The sequence below is a fragment of the Nelusetta ayraudi genome, unplaced genomic scaffold (assembly GCF_046127955.1).
Source record: "Nelusetta ayraudi isolate G7.1 ecotype Tasmania unplaced genomic scaffold, CSIRO-AGI_Nayr_v1 ptg000015l, whole genome shotgun sequence".
NCBI classification, from domain to species: Eukaryota; Metazoa; Chordata; class Actinopteri; order Tetraodontiformes; family Monacanthidae; genus Nelusetta; species Nelusetta ayraudi.
This window is the reverse complement of record NW_027466065.1, coordinates 3,146,287-3,161,119: the sequence shown is the minus strand read 5'-3', so window position 1 is coordinate 3,161,119 and position 14,833 is coordinate 3,146,287. Positions and strand designations below refer to the sequence as shown.

Genomic DNA, 14,833 nt, shown 5'->3' with positions numbered 1-14,833 from the left:
TTTCCTAAAAATAATTTGGCCTGTTATGACTATTTCTATGGCATCACGTTAAAATAGTGCCAAACACTTTACAACACTTAAAATAATAAAAATCAAAAAAATGTTACACTTATACTTGACATAAAACCAAATGTGGTTTCAGCACAGCTCATATTCCATTTCATGCAGCCGATGACAACCCTACAAGGTTAAATCACATGCTGATGGAGATTTAGTTTTAATCTCTGTAATTATACATTAATTGTGTGGTGTGTTTTGGTAGAACAGAAGCAGTCTTGATCATCTAAAATTTTGGTTTGAAAGGTTTCCCTTTGAGTTGAACGGTTCATCCTCATTTTCCTGAAAGAAAAATACATTTAAATGCCACTATTGAATAGATTTTAAGGGGGAGGGGGGAACTCAAAAGACACCATGAAGAAATGGAAATTGTCCTTACTTGTAATATTCTGTATTACAAAGACATTAACAGCCAAACACTGCATGCGCTGACTCCAAGTCCAAAACTGTTGGTCGTGGTGTTGCCACTGTTCACTCAGAAGAAATTGAGGCGCAAAAGAACAGTGGAAGAGACAAGACAACAGAGGCACACAAAGTTTTTAATGCTTTTATTCATTGACTAAAAAGAAGAGGAGCATTCATTCGACAATAATTCAAATCGACATTCGGCAGGTTGTCCAGGAGGTGTTTCACTTTTCTCCACAACAGAACCATGGGTCAACACTGTTCTCTGGGATAAAAATTCACCTTCTCCACTAAAGAACATTTCCCTTCAGAACAAAAACCCAAACAAACAAACAAAAAGGAAAACAAATCCCCCCCCCCCCAAAAAAAAAAACAAACAAACCCAAACAAACCCAAAGAAACAAACAAACACAGCTGGACCGATGTCTAATCCAATCGTTATATAATGTTCTTTCTGCAAATTGTGTGAGGAGCAGGTTTACAGACAAACACGTTTCCTTGAGTCCGTCGAAAGACTCGATTTCTTCTCCGATTAGAACAAACATGAAGCTGTTGAATCCAGCAGTTCCATTTTAGACCAGTGCTCATATTTGGGAAAAAAACAAAAAAAAACAAAACTGAAAGGTGTGGATATATAAACGCATCTAAAGATGTGACCGAAATGCACCAACAATTTCACCTCCTGAGTGAAATCTGGCCCAGCTGTGTGTCAGGGCTCCATCTGGTGATGAAGATGGTGAAAACCTGCTGCTTGGTGCTCACTTTGGACAGAGACGATCACACGGGGACGCGACGCTCGAAATAGTCAACATTTAAGAAGGTAAACCCCCGTAAATTCCCCGCTGTACACACATGACAACAACGTAACCTTTGATTTACAAACTCGATTTCATAATATACTTTATGTTCATAAACTGAACCCGGACATGTGTTGCATAAGATTATACCACGGTGATGCATTGTTGAGTCCTATACAAATATGCACTGTGTGAGTTTATATATCTTTACCTATACGGCTTATATTTCTTCCTCTACGGTTTTCTAAAGACGCAGCCGGGCGCTGTCAGCACTGCTTGTGCCCCCTTGTGGCCACTAGTAAGACTGCTGTTATTGCAAACTGTCCTGATTTTAAACAAATGCACAACATTCGTACCACGATAAAACTAGGGGCCGTCTAGCAAGTCTCACAGAGACCAAGAGTGAGCCCGCCGTCACCGCTGCTGTCGCTGGGCTGGCTGACCAGAATCAAAAAGATCTCAAAACTAAAAACGATAAGATTTCCATAAATCATCATAAGGCCAAGTATTGTCATTTGCAAGTTCTTATTAGCTTTACATCGTCAGGATTACTGCGCGACAAAGAGAATTAGAAAAACAAAAATTTATATATTTTAAAAGAAAAACAAAGGATAAAAGAGGAGAGTGTGGATTATATGCATTCCTCTTGCATAGTTGTGAGGCTGGACTGGGTAGCAGGCCTGCCTGCCTGCCTGGATAATTAGGAATCTTGCCTCTCCTGCGCTGACGAAAAAGGACCTTGTCTAGCAGCCAGAAACGCCAGGGCCACAGTAGCTGAGATCTAAGTGGAGACAGATGGCTGGCACGGAGCATCAACACCCATCGCATCCGCGGTGTAGCGGGGCGTCCGCCCTAAACTCAACCTCTACTGACAGGATGTACCATCAGTGCCATATTGTTCCTTCTTTCCTAGAAGTACAGTGTGCCGCGTACATGAGGATGCCCCACTAATGTCGACGTTTTGCTGGTATCATTGTCACAAGCTGGCTGGGAAACCAGTTTCAGCCGAGGCTGAAAACCAGAGGCTCTGTGTGGCTGAATGTTACTGGTGTCGTTCACCCAGACACACACACACACGCACGCACGCACGCACTCTCACACACATTCAACTCCGTCTGTTACACAGGACTGATTTTAAACCAGTGCGATGCACATCCAGTGTTTCTCCTCAAAGTAACAGAAATCAGGATGTTCATTGGTTCCTTCACATTCCTGCAGGAGTCCAGTCCATTGTGAGCCCATTCAGAGGTCTGGCATGTACTGGTAGTAGTCTATGGTTTAAGCATTTAGATTAAAAAAAGAAAAAAAAAAGAAGAAGAGACAAAACGTAAACAACGAAACAAATGAAGAGGAAGCATCTGTAAATCTTTCACCGAGATGAGGAAACCCTGTCTCTCCGTGGCGTTCTCTTCAGAAAGAAAACCAAAAACCCCTTGTCTGAACCTACCAGGGAGGAGCTTCAGGTCAAAAACAACAGCTCCCTTCCTCTCAGTTCCACAACATCCTGTCACAGAGTCTCAGGCTGGCATCAAAGCTCAGCGACGATCAGAGTGGAAGCGACGCGATTGGCAGCCTGATAGCAGCAGTCTGCCTGTCTTTGCGCTGGGGCAGATCTAACGCCGTCTGTCTGCAGCTGCTTTGGTTCTGAAATAACACACACGTGCACAAACGCACACAAGTCCGTTTACGAGCCCGTTACGACTTCGGACTGCACGAGAGGTCGGCTCTGTAGGTGCAGTTCGTCTGCTAGGCCACCGGGAGGGGGAGCGAGAGAGGTAGGGAGGGGCTAAACGTATGCAAAGAGCACAGAAAAGAAGTGATAAAATGACAGGTTGAGCTGGTTTCAATCACACTGATGCACGGTAACTGCAGGTAATGTTCTCCTGAAGGAGCTCCAAGCTTCCAGAGCCTTCCAACCTGCCTCTTTGTAGCAGAACGCGTCAGAAAGAAAAAAATAAATCGATGAAAGGTCCTGTTGGTTGATTGAGCCAACGAGTAAAGTTGCTGTTCCAAATACACGGGCCGACTTCCTCACACAGCGAATGACTGTGTCAGCACTGCCAGTGTATATTGCTTCGATGGGTAGGACACGCACACCCACACAGACACACACACACACACACACACACAAAGCCCTGCGGTGGCCTCAGGACGCAAACGTCGACACAGAAGCAGCGCGCATTAGTTCACAAACGGCTGCTCCTGAATGCTTTCGCACCTCCGCGCCGCACAGAGCGGCCGGCGGCTAGTTTAACGACTCCCCACATCTTGCCGTGCCGCTGGTTCCCTCTGCAAACGCACAAAAAACAAAGTGAAACGAAAACAAGAAAACCTTAGTTCAACACAGACACTGACCATCAAGTTCGTTGTTTGCTGGTCTGCGTGACGCCTGTGTCGCTGCACAGCCCCCCCCCCCCCAAAAAAAGCCCCAACGCCACCAACGCCGGCCCCACCACACCCGTCCTTGAGTGCACGCGGCACTCGTCCGGGCCGTCATCGGCCACGCCGGCTGCCGTCCCCTCAGAGAGACGCTTGAGGAGTAAAAAGGTTTGTCCTCAACCCTTAAAAGGCCTCCGCCTCGCTGCGGAAGTGCACTGGATGAGACTGTTTTGCGCCGGAATGGTGGTCGCAGAGCAGCAAAGGCGCAGCTGGGCAGAGCCGCAAAAGGACAAATGGCGAGGATGGGCGGAGCCAAGAGGGAAAAACTGGACCATCCTCCTGCCGGCACGTGCGTTCGCGGGCACTTCAGATAGCCTTTGTGTTTGTTCCACTGTGGTCTTTGGCAGCTTTGACACACCGCGGGAGGAGAACGGATCCAGTGGCTCCGGATCCTCTCGCTGAGGTCCGAGCGATTGCAACCTCCCCCTCTGATTGGACCCTGAGAACTAAGCAGTTTCTGTCGCCCGCCGCAGGAAATGCGGCGGTGGAAGTGATACGACTGCACCGCTGGCCACTAAACCACACCCCGCCCCTTATATACACTAGAACAGAGAGCACACGGCGTGATGGCAGCACCGCTGAGAACTCGCTCAGGTTGCACCGGCGTCGCCAGCGTCTCGGTCACGGAACTCCTGCACTGGCTACCCAAACACTGAAAACAAGCATCTGCGCAAAAACCTGCATCACTGTGTTTCGGAAAAGCTGCTTCACATTAGGTCAAACAATCACAATAATGCAAAAAAAGCAAAAAGGAAAAAATAATAATAATAATATATATATATATATATATCACACAAAGCCTTTCGAAATGTCTTGGAGAGAGCAAGCAGAGGTTCGGAAAAGCTCAAAAAGCTTTCAGGCACAAGATGGCTCCATTCTCAACCACTGGTGAGAGGACAAAGGGACTCTTCCACTGACTCCAGGCCTGGAAGTGTTACAGCTGACCATCAGCTGGTGCTAATGGGCCGAACAGTCGAACTGGCCGCCTTTTTAATTCACCTCTATTGCTGCTCTCTGGGATGCTGCAGGGCTCTTTACTCACACATCATAACCATTTTACGATATAGTTCATAAAAAGAAATCCAAGCTGGGCTAATAATCAAGCTAAGCAACTCTCTAGGGAAGAACTAAACTACGCACAAACACGCTATACTCGGCTGGGAAACGCCGCGAACGAGCCCCTGACATTTCGGGAGCTAACGGGGAATGGAGGCGGGAAGCACGTGTGATTGGTGAGGGCGGATCCATTGGTTCAACTCTGCTTTGTCTCCGAAAGTACATTCAACTCTAGATTGTTGCATTTCATCTCTTCCTCTTTCGGCCGACACACAACGACATGAAACAAACACAGGACATCCCGAATGTCTGTTAAAAGCAGCAACATCAAGCTCCTAAAAAGCAGCCGAGAGTCGGGGGGGGGGGGAGTGGGTCGTGAGATAAAACCCAACACATTTTGGTCTACGTCAACGGCGAATTACCGCCTCAGGGTGTTTCCAACTTTGCGTACGGCTAGAGGCAGCCTTCGCGCGGACCTCCAGGTGGCGCCGTGCCCAGAGAGAGAGCATCACGGCCAAAGCCACCGCGGTCCCCTCGAAGCTGGGCAAACACTTGGTAACCGCAAGCGGCGAAGCGCCGAGCAACGTCGGAGCACGCCGTCGAGTCAAGGTGCGTGAAAACTGATGGAGACCCAAAAACAACAACAAGAAAAAAAAAAGGTTGCCGTGCGTGATGTCTGCTTTTCTTTCCCGCCATGTCTACAGACGTTGCCCGGACCTCTAAAGTGCCACGGTGTGCATGTTGGTAACTGAGCAGTCATGAGGGCGGCCAACTTTCCAAAAGACGGCAACTGAAGCGTGCGTGTGTGTTTCTTTTCTTTTTTTTTTTTTTTAATAAAATGCAGGTCCAGCACACAGCAGCAGAGCTCGACGCCGCAGCTTCAGCGCGAGGTTTGCGCGAGGCTCGGGCCGCTCGGACAGCGACCCTTGAAACGATCGGCCGCGCGGCTCGGATGACGGACGTTTCCGAGAGCCAGGGCCGAGGCGTTCCGTCAGCGACCCGTCCAAAAGTCGGGGAGTGAGACTGCGAAAGACACGAGGGCGACGCCTCAATTCTCCTCGGTGAGAGCCTTCCCACTGCCGAGTCACCCTCTCAGTCTCCCGCAACATCTACCGATGTCAACATGTGCAATGGGCAGATCGCCTCTTCGCCGTCCTCGAGTCTTCGTCAACCATAATCTTTGAAAACAAATGTATGATTAGGTTTTGCCGAGGCAGAGTGAGGAATTTGCGTCGTCATGATGAAACAACAAGAACAATAACAACAACAACAACAACTGCGTCTAATAAACATAGGGGCTGTTTCCAAGGCAACTGTGACTCAATTGGGACAAAAAAAAAAAAAAAAAAATACAAAAGGAAAAGAAAAATATATATACACACACACACTCACTATATCTCATATTAATTGATTGTTTCACACCCTACTTAACATCATCATCACCACCACGGTTCTGGTCATAGTGATGTCACAAGCCTACCTGAGACAGACCCGAGTCTCTCGACTTTGTGCTGTAGGCGCCACTTCCTGGAAAAGTGAAGCTCGTCTAGTGGGGCCTCCACCGTCAACCGAGCGCTGCAGCGAGAGAACGCATCTGCCGAGATTTCTGCGAGAAGACGCGGCTGTGCGGTGAGCCTTCCGCAGACGGAGCCGCCGCGGGCCGGTCGGCCGACTGACAGCGCGGAGCTTTGATTTACATTCACTGCAACACCCCCCCACCCCCCAACCGTTACCCCCAACCCACCCCCCGTTATGTCGCCGTGAAAAAACAGTCCCGACCCTTGCGGGATAAAATATCTCCCGGCTGTGAATTTACTGGCATGATTGTGAGGCCTCGGGAAGCCAAACCTTGAAATGAACAAAAACGAAACGAAAACAAAACCCCACTGCTGTTGCGATAACACGGCCTCCGCATAATGACGTTGCAAGAGATTGTTGTTGTTTTTTTTTTTTTTTTGTCATGACATCAAAAGAATTGTAGCATTTTTCTCCTTTAGCACAATGCACGACAATCTGATGTTTTCAGTCTTGGAGCCCTTCAAGATTACGACACGCTTCTGATGTTTCTGTCCGTGACTCCATAAGTTTCAGACCAAAAGGGGCTCCTTGAAACTAACCCTCTATTGGAGAATAAAGGCAGCAATAACCTGTATGTAAAAAAAAACAAGAGGAAAGAAGCTAAAACTAAAATAAAATAAAAATTACAATAATAATGCGACACCAGCTTCCGTGTTGTTGCACATGAGCAGATTGGCTGGTGGTGTTTGTTCGGGAAGCCGAGTCTTCCGAGTGAGATTTAAAAAAAGAAGAAGAAGAAAAAAAAAGAAGACGAACGCTGTGTAAGAGCGCAGGCTGCTAGCATGTAACAGTATTCTCCGTAACACCAAAAACCTTTATCAAATTACAAAGTCGGCACCGACGCGGCGGCCGCTGCTGTTGTGCTGCACAAAGAGACAGAACACATCTTTAAAGCGACAGGCACCAGCTGCTGCAGGTGCCCGAGGTGCTCGGAGGACGCCACTGAGGCTGTGTTAGCGTGGAAGTCATCAGTTAGTTAGCAAACTCCAACACTCAGGTAGAGCACGTCGATCAAAAAAAGAAAAAAAATCAAATGAAAACAAAACACAAAACTGAGAAGCTTTTTTGGGGGGGGGATACATCCCCCCACCCCCCATCCCCTGAATCCCACCGGGTCACCAGTCAATCTGCCTGCCTGTCCTGTATCAGCAGTGAGCAGGATACTAATAATATTAATGATGATAATTATAATCTGTATTTAAATACACACAAAGCCTAAAAGGCAGGGGGATGACCACACGGGGGAGGAGGGCTTAACACGGAGCGAGGAGAGGACAAAAGCCTCCAAGTAACCAAAAGAAATAAAGGTGGAAAAAAAAAGAAGAAGCAAACGGATGTGGGAGTGTGCAGAGGCTCTGAGGGTTATACTAGTAGAGCAGGAGAGAGAGACACAGAGCTCTGAACACTTGTTGATTCAGACCAGACCAGACTGGGCCAAGCCAGACCAGAGGGCACACACGGCAGTGGAATGATCAGCCAGAGCAGCAAATTTAAAATGGCCAAAACCTTTTCCTCTTAGTGGATAATGCAGGTCGGAAGCAGGGGATCCGTTGGAAAACAGTAGAGGACGTGTGCTAAAAATCCCCAGAAACGAAAGAGAATCAAATAAAAAATAAAGTAAAAACAATGGGCAGACGGGACGTGAAGTGACGCGCTCTTTGAATTTCCAGCTGAGACTGTCCAATAAGCACCTACCATGGGCCTAATACACAGGTCTGACTCGACTCCAGTCTGGTCTTCACACAGTTCTGAGCTGTGGTGCGCGTGTGAGCTGACCGCCGCCGCCTACATGCCGGCGCTGAAGGCCTGCACCTCGTGGTGGAAGTGCAGGGTGGGCTCCATCAAGACCAGCGCAGAGTCCAGGCAGGGCTTCCACACGCGGCCGAGGCCCAGCGAAACCTCCTTCACCAGGTGATGCAGGGGGTCGCCCTCGATGTACACGGACAGCACGGGGTCGAAGTCGATGCTGGACTCGGAGACGGTCAGCTTGCGGAGGCTGGCGCCCCGCAGCCGGGCGATGGCCACCAAGTTATGGGCCCATATGATGTAACCTGCAGCAAGAGATGTTCAGGAATGTTGGACTATTAAACTGAAGGCCGTGCAGTGGGTTGAACATAATTTAAAAGTGAGCAAATCATATGGATGCTAAGATTAGACTTTCACCGCAAAAAAAACAGATTGGAAACGGAAAGTTCTTGTGCATAAAAAATGTATTAAAAAACGAAATAATAATAACAATAATAATAATTAAAATAATAATAATAATGATGATAGTAATAAATCAAAAAGTACTATTTTAAATAGTTCTCTGGTACAAAGGTAGGACAGGAGCTCCAATCAATTCCACGCTAAACCATGTATGGGCAAACTATGGGCCCGGGGCCATATGCGGCCCGTTAAGCTTTTTAATCCGGCCTGCCGGACTTCAAGAAATGATATTAATATTAGGCGGGTCATAAAATAGCTGTATTTCATCCATCTTTTCAGTGTTATACGAGTCTTTTCAATAAAGAGCTAAACACCGTGGGGCTTCAGAGACACTGATTTTGTGGTAACTTTGCTTTGGGTTCATTTTCAATTGACATCAAAGCTACGCAATGCGTTTTCTACACATCCCTCATACGCATTTATAGGCTCCTTGGTCAAATTTTAGAACCCATTATGGCCCACCAGTCAAAAAGTTTGCCCGCCTCTGCACTAAACTACCACCATCACTACGTTGCCAGGTTTGGGTCCTTCGAGCACAGACTAGCGGCAGTGTGACACCAGACTCACCGTGTATGACGAGCACAGCGAGGCGAGTGCACCTCCACGCCATGAGGACCAGCGGATCCTCGTTGCGGTTGTCGCTGAAGTCGGGGAAGACGGGATCGTCCCTGATGAGCTGAAGGTGAGTCAGCGTCTTGTTGTACTGTTGAGTGACCAGCTCCAGCGCGGCGTCCGACACCAGCGCGTTGTAGCTGTCCAGGTGGAGTCGCTCCAGGGGGAGGCTGGGCTTCAGCACCCGGATGAGCTCGGCGCTCTCCACCTCCAGGGTCATGATGTACACTCGCAGGTTGGCGCTCACGCGGACCTGAGCAAGAAGAGGTCGCATTATAGGGACACGAGGACATGATACTGTGCTTTATTTGTATCATTGCTGCTACAAAAAAAAAAGAGAAGAAAAAAAAAAAAAGGGTGTTTACCATTGTCTTCCAGTCATTTTCCGTGGGTGTCCTGTCTAATGACTTTGCCCCGAGGGCGGGGCCGTTGAGCACAAGCGAGAGGCGGTGCAGCGGCGTTCGGCGGGGGGACGCCAACAGGCGACACAGGTCAGATGTGAAATCACAGAAATCCATAGCCAGAGATTTAAGGTTGCTCAGTCGATCGACATGCGGCGGTGTGACCAGAGGCTCTGCGGGCAAATGAGTAGAAATAAAGATATTTATTTATTTATTTTTTTAAACACCACACCCACAGCGGAACGAATCTCTCCCACACATACCCAGCTGGTGGTTCAGTATGCAGAGGTGCTGCAGGCTCTCGGCGGAAGTGTTGGACAGGCAAGCAAGAGAGGCAGGCGTCACCAGGCCCAGCATGAAGCTGGTGGACAACCACTTCAGTTTGCAGGTGTTGGACATCAGCTCCATGAAAAACTGCTGCATTCTGCGGCGAGCACAGATCATAAAGAGAGTGACGACTCACCGCAGTGGAACTGGATTTTATGACTTCATGAATTATTTACGTTAAACAATGGCAGAGAGCTCATCTGAAACTAAATAAATAACAGTGGGTTATCATCAGTAACCTTGTTTTGCATGTGCGATCAAATAAAACGGTCCTGCGGCACAACAACCACCGAGTCAAACGCTCCCGACGGTTGTCAGAAAAAAAAAAAATTCAGACTTACTCTTTGACCTTCTTGGGTCCCTGGTGGACCTGGAGGAGGGTGGAGCCATCCAGCAGTCCCTCCTGATGGAGAACGCAGACATCTCCGAACACAACCAGCTTCCGCAGGTGTCTTCAGAACAGCACGCAGGGAAGCAGAAAAAGCAGAAAATTACGATTAATCAATCCAAACATTATAATGCATCTCAACGCTGAAAACATACAAACGATAATAATAATGATAATAATAATAGAACCAGGGATTTTTGTTATTAAGATCAGCAGATTTATTTATTTATTTTTTAACTGAATTACTTTCAGATTTCTTTGCCATCACACAAGTTGTGTGAGCTGCGCATTTGAGTCCACCATGCAACTTGCATCAGGTGTGCGTGGGAGTAGGTCAGAAGGCTGTTGAGGTCGAGAACCCGTGAATGGCAGTCGTGCTCAACTGCACGCAGTATGTCAAAAATTGACACCACTAAAAAGCAGTCGGAGGAGAATCACACATTTGATCAGAGGTGGGATATTCACACACACACACACACACACACACACACACACACACACACACACACACACACACACACACACACACACACACACACACACACACACACACACACACACACACACACACACACACACACACACACACACACACACACACACACACGTTGTTGCTGTGAACATTGCACTTTAAGCAACTTCCTGTAAATCTGGGGGCTTAGTTTCGGAGAATGCCAAACCAATAAACAAGTCTCATGTTCACACAGCGGGAGCACTTTGGCCCACTAATAAAGGATTTGATGTAGTGATTTACGCCGATAAAGGCTCCACTTCCCTTACATAACGTGTGTCGGTAGACCCACGGCCTTGATAAATTTGGTCCGCGGCCGGATGGAAATTTTGGTCACCTGATAACGTTGAGAATGAGAGTTGAACGCTGCAGCTGGCTCTTGCCTCCATCACCGCTGCTTTTCAAACGCTGCCTTGCGAATACGCTTAAGAGCCTTTCAGAAATGGGAGACGACCGCTTGTTTTCGTCAGATGTGATTCTGTCCCGCTGTTAAAAAAAAAAAAATTACGGCTAACCCCACCCACCCCTGCAACCAATCTCATTGTGCATCTGCTAGACACACTAGCAGACACAAAAAGGGACGTCGTACCAAATGTCGAGCATTCAGACCTACGAGACGACAAATTTGTGTTTTAGAGTTGAACAAACTCGCTAAAAAGATCAGAACACTGTTGAATGATGAAAGACCTACGCCTTCCACTACAACCTTTGGTTGTGCATTCTGATAACACACACACACACACACACACACACACACACACACACACACATAAAAATAATTTCTGATGAAAGTCATCAGAGCTGGCTTGCCTCTTGCTGTCGACATAACCTGATTTTGAAAAAAAAAAACAAAAAACAAACCCCCCCACAAAAAACAACAACAACAACAACAACAACAAAAGAATAAGTCACAAATAACAAAACTGGCTCCACAAATTCAGCAACGGTTGAATTTGCCAATAGTCAGCTGTGACGAGGAGGCAGACAAAAATGACGGGGTTTCAGCCCTCTCAGCACAACTAAGACGCGAAGCACGCAGCTTTTTGATGGGGTTGGACATTTCAATACCACAAAAGGACCGTGGGGCATAATGGAGAATGTGGGAGAAGGCAGACCGGAGTGCGAAGCCGCATTCTGGCATCTCAAGCTCTTGGACGCACCAAACATTTACACACACACACACACACACACGCACGCACAGCAGAAACAAGGTCTAATGTGAGCCGAATTAAATCCAGCGTTCAACCTCAGCCACCACAGCCAAATGTATGCACGTAATACAGTAAATGCGTGCGGCAATGCTGACGTAGTGAATGGGCAAGCGTTTGGGGGCAAGACCCCACTCAAATCAAATAAAAAAAATAAAAAAAATACGGAAAACACCCAAACAAACCACTATTACTATCTATGTTATTGTTATTATCATGAGAGGTACACCTTCCTTCATCAATTCGCAAACGATTCCATCGACACCACTCAATTTAAAACGAACCCCTCAAACATATGTTTTCAATGGAAAACGTGAGCCAGCTGCTCTGCTGCAAAGGCATGACCTGCTTACGTAACAGCTAATGTCGAGGTTTGTTTATAGCTAACTAAGCTAGGTAGCTAGCCGCTGCCTCACTGCGATTTTAGGAGGAGAGGTGATGTCAAGCGGGTTTCATCATTCAATTGAACCAACGCTTTGACGCTTTTTTATTTTATTATTTTATTATTTTATTATTTTTTATTTTTTGAAGCTCACCTGTTGTTGCGTAAATGTGTGAACACAATCACCACCTGGTCCAAGTAGGTGGCGACGGCGTCTTTCCATCGCGGAGAGAGCTCCGAGTCATTGACGGGGGGGATGGAAAGCTGGTCCACCCTTTCCAACGACGACTCCTCCTCGCTCAGGAGGTTGATATAGTGCTCGCCCGGCGTCAGCTCCAGCTGCAGCTCCCTCACGAAGTTGCCGAACTTCCTCATGACGAACTCCAGTTTCGAGGTCTCCTCGGAGCCGTTTATCTGTAGCCGGAGCTTAGTCCACAGCGCGGGGTAGAAGAGGCACTCCCTCCATCGCCAGCAGACGGCCGAGGCCCGCAGCTTGTCCCGGTTGGACAGAAAGGAGAATATGTGGACGATAAGCTCGCTAGGCAAAGCCATGGCTCCCACATCCCCGCACAGAGCCATGGCGAGCTGAAGAGGCGGATGTTCGTCAACTAAACCGGCTGTAAAATAAACGTTTTCAGTTGCTTTTTATTCTTCTTTTTTTTTTTTTTTTAAAGACCCCCCGCTCGGCTCCACCGTCGGCGAGTGCTAGCAGCGCTTCTTCCTCGCCGTGAAAACAAACCGTTTTCAAGCTTCAGTACTACAGGACTGCACCACGGCTTTTGAGAAAAGGGAGGAAAACAATCGGAACAACGGCCGCGACTGGAGCGCGAGGTGACACGGATCGATGGATGTGCGCCTGAGAAACGCAGCTTTATATCCTGGGACTAGAGTTTGGATTAATTGCCGGCGCATTTTGGTAATTCGTCGTCACGTCCCCGTTAGAGTCGAGTCAATGGTTTAATCCCGAGGTGGTGTTATTTTTGCCATACTTACTTTTCTCCAGCAGATGGCGGTGTTTCTCAGCAGTGGAAAAAAACCCGTCAGCGACCTTTTAAGGGAGCGGGTTTCATCGTTTCATCGCCCCCCTTCGGTCAGGATTAGTAGTCGATAGATATGGTGCGGGCTTGAGTCCCTGATGAAGTCTCATTTGTAATTTCATCAGTGCAAATAATTCTTGTAAAAAAAAAAAAAAAAAAAAGTAATAAAAATAAAAATTGAAAGTTGGTTCAAGTCGTCTGTTTGATTTAGAATTTGTGTAACCTTAATAGCCTAAACCCAAAGGCAATTACATCATAATGTTATAAACAATATTTGACTTGGATTCTGATGCCAAGATAATAATCACTCAATTGAAGAGGTGGTGTGACTGAGACTCTTTGTGTGTAAACACATGCTATTTCATAGGATGTTATGTTAAGTGCAATTCATCAAAACCTCTGACTGATTTTGCATTGTTTTTAACGGCTAACAGGACGAGTAGATGCCATTTTGTTCCCGCAGCGGCAGAGAGTCGCGCCACTGACTCCCACTTATAATTTCCAATCCTCCCCGCCGCACAGTCTCATACATTCTTGGTCAGTCACACTCGTTAAGTTTCTGGCAGGGAATTACTGAGGGCAGAGTGGCGGTGGAAAGGAAAAAGAAAAGCCAGTTCTTCTACTTCATTTCACCTCATGTAAAGTACCAGATAAGAGAGCACTTTGTGTCACGGTGATAGACGGCACTGATCTTGAATTAAAAAGATGATTTTTCTTCCGTTACTGCATCAAACTCAGGAAGCCCTTTCATCTCCGTAGCGTTCGTGATAATTTGCCACATCGGATTTATTCCTTTTCAAGTGATTATGAAAAAAACTTGTGAATTCTGATGACTCCACTCTGCTCTGTCTAACAAGGAGCCACATTACAGATTGAAAAGGTGTGGATTTTTTGCGACTTTTTGAAACTGCTGAACAATTAATGTACAGGAAGGAGGTAGCGTAAGGTTACAGCTCATACACCAGGTTTTGAGAAAACCCACAGCTACTGCTTTTCTGTGGTGAAGATGGGTGAAGCATGAAATGTGGCACCTACCTCGGTGTTGAGTTCTGACAGATGGCAGATCTGCAGGACAGGTATATTTGACCCTGAAAGTATCTTGTGATGCCCTACAGAGATGAAAAGTGTTGATAAGTTGCAATGTAATTTGCAGGCTTTTTTTTTTTTTTTTTTTTTTAACGAGAGCCATCTGATCTTCAGTTTTTTTTAAATTAAAGCTTTTATTTTTCTGTTTTTGGCATATTTAATGCAAATATCAATTATATGCATGCTGATTTGCCAAGTATAGCCTTTCAAAACGTGAAGAAAATATGATTTATCATAAAGAAACGACATAAGCAGAAAATCTGTTCTTGTGATAGTTTTCTAGGTCTGAACTTTTTTATTTAAAATTTTAAATGAATCAACCGCAACAGGGCCAACATTGG

The 14,833-nt window shown here is 46.8% G+C and overlaps 1 protein-coding gene across 1 annotated transcript; it reads right to left on the bottom strand.

Moving 5' to 3' along the window:
* Positions 1-590: 590 nt before the first annotated feature.
* On the bottom strand, positions 591-13,337 carry fbxo33 (F-box protein 33). The gene is made up of 6 exons (XM_076023477.1): positions 12,524-13,337; positions 10,222-10,332; positions 9,817-9,977; positions 9,518-9,726; positions 9,108-9,405; positions 591-8,383 (listed from the first exon to the last, which is right to left on the bottom strand). Exons 1-6 carry the CDS (start codon positions 12,946-12,948, stop codon positions 8,118-8,120), a joined length of 1,470 nt encoding a protein of 489 aa, XP_075879592.1. The 5' UTR covers positions 12,949-13,337; the 3' UTR covers positions 591-8,117.
* Between the last annotated feature and the right edge of the window lie 1,496 nt (positions 13,338-14,833).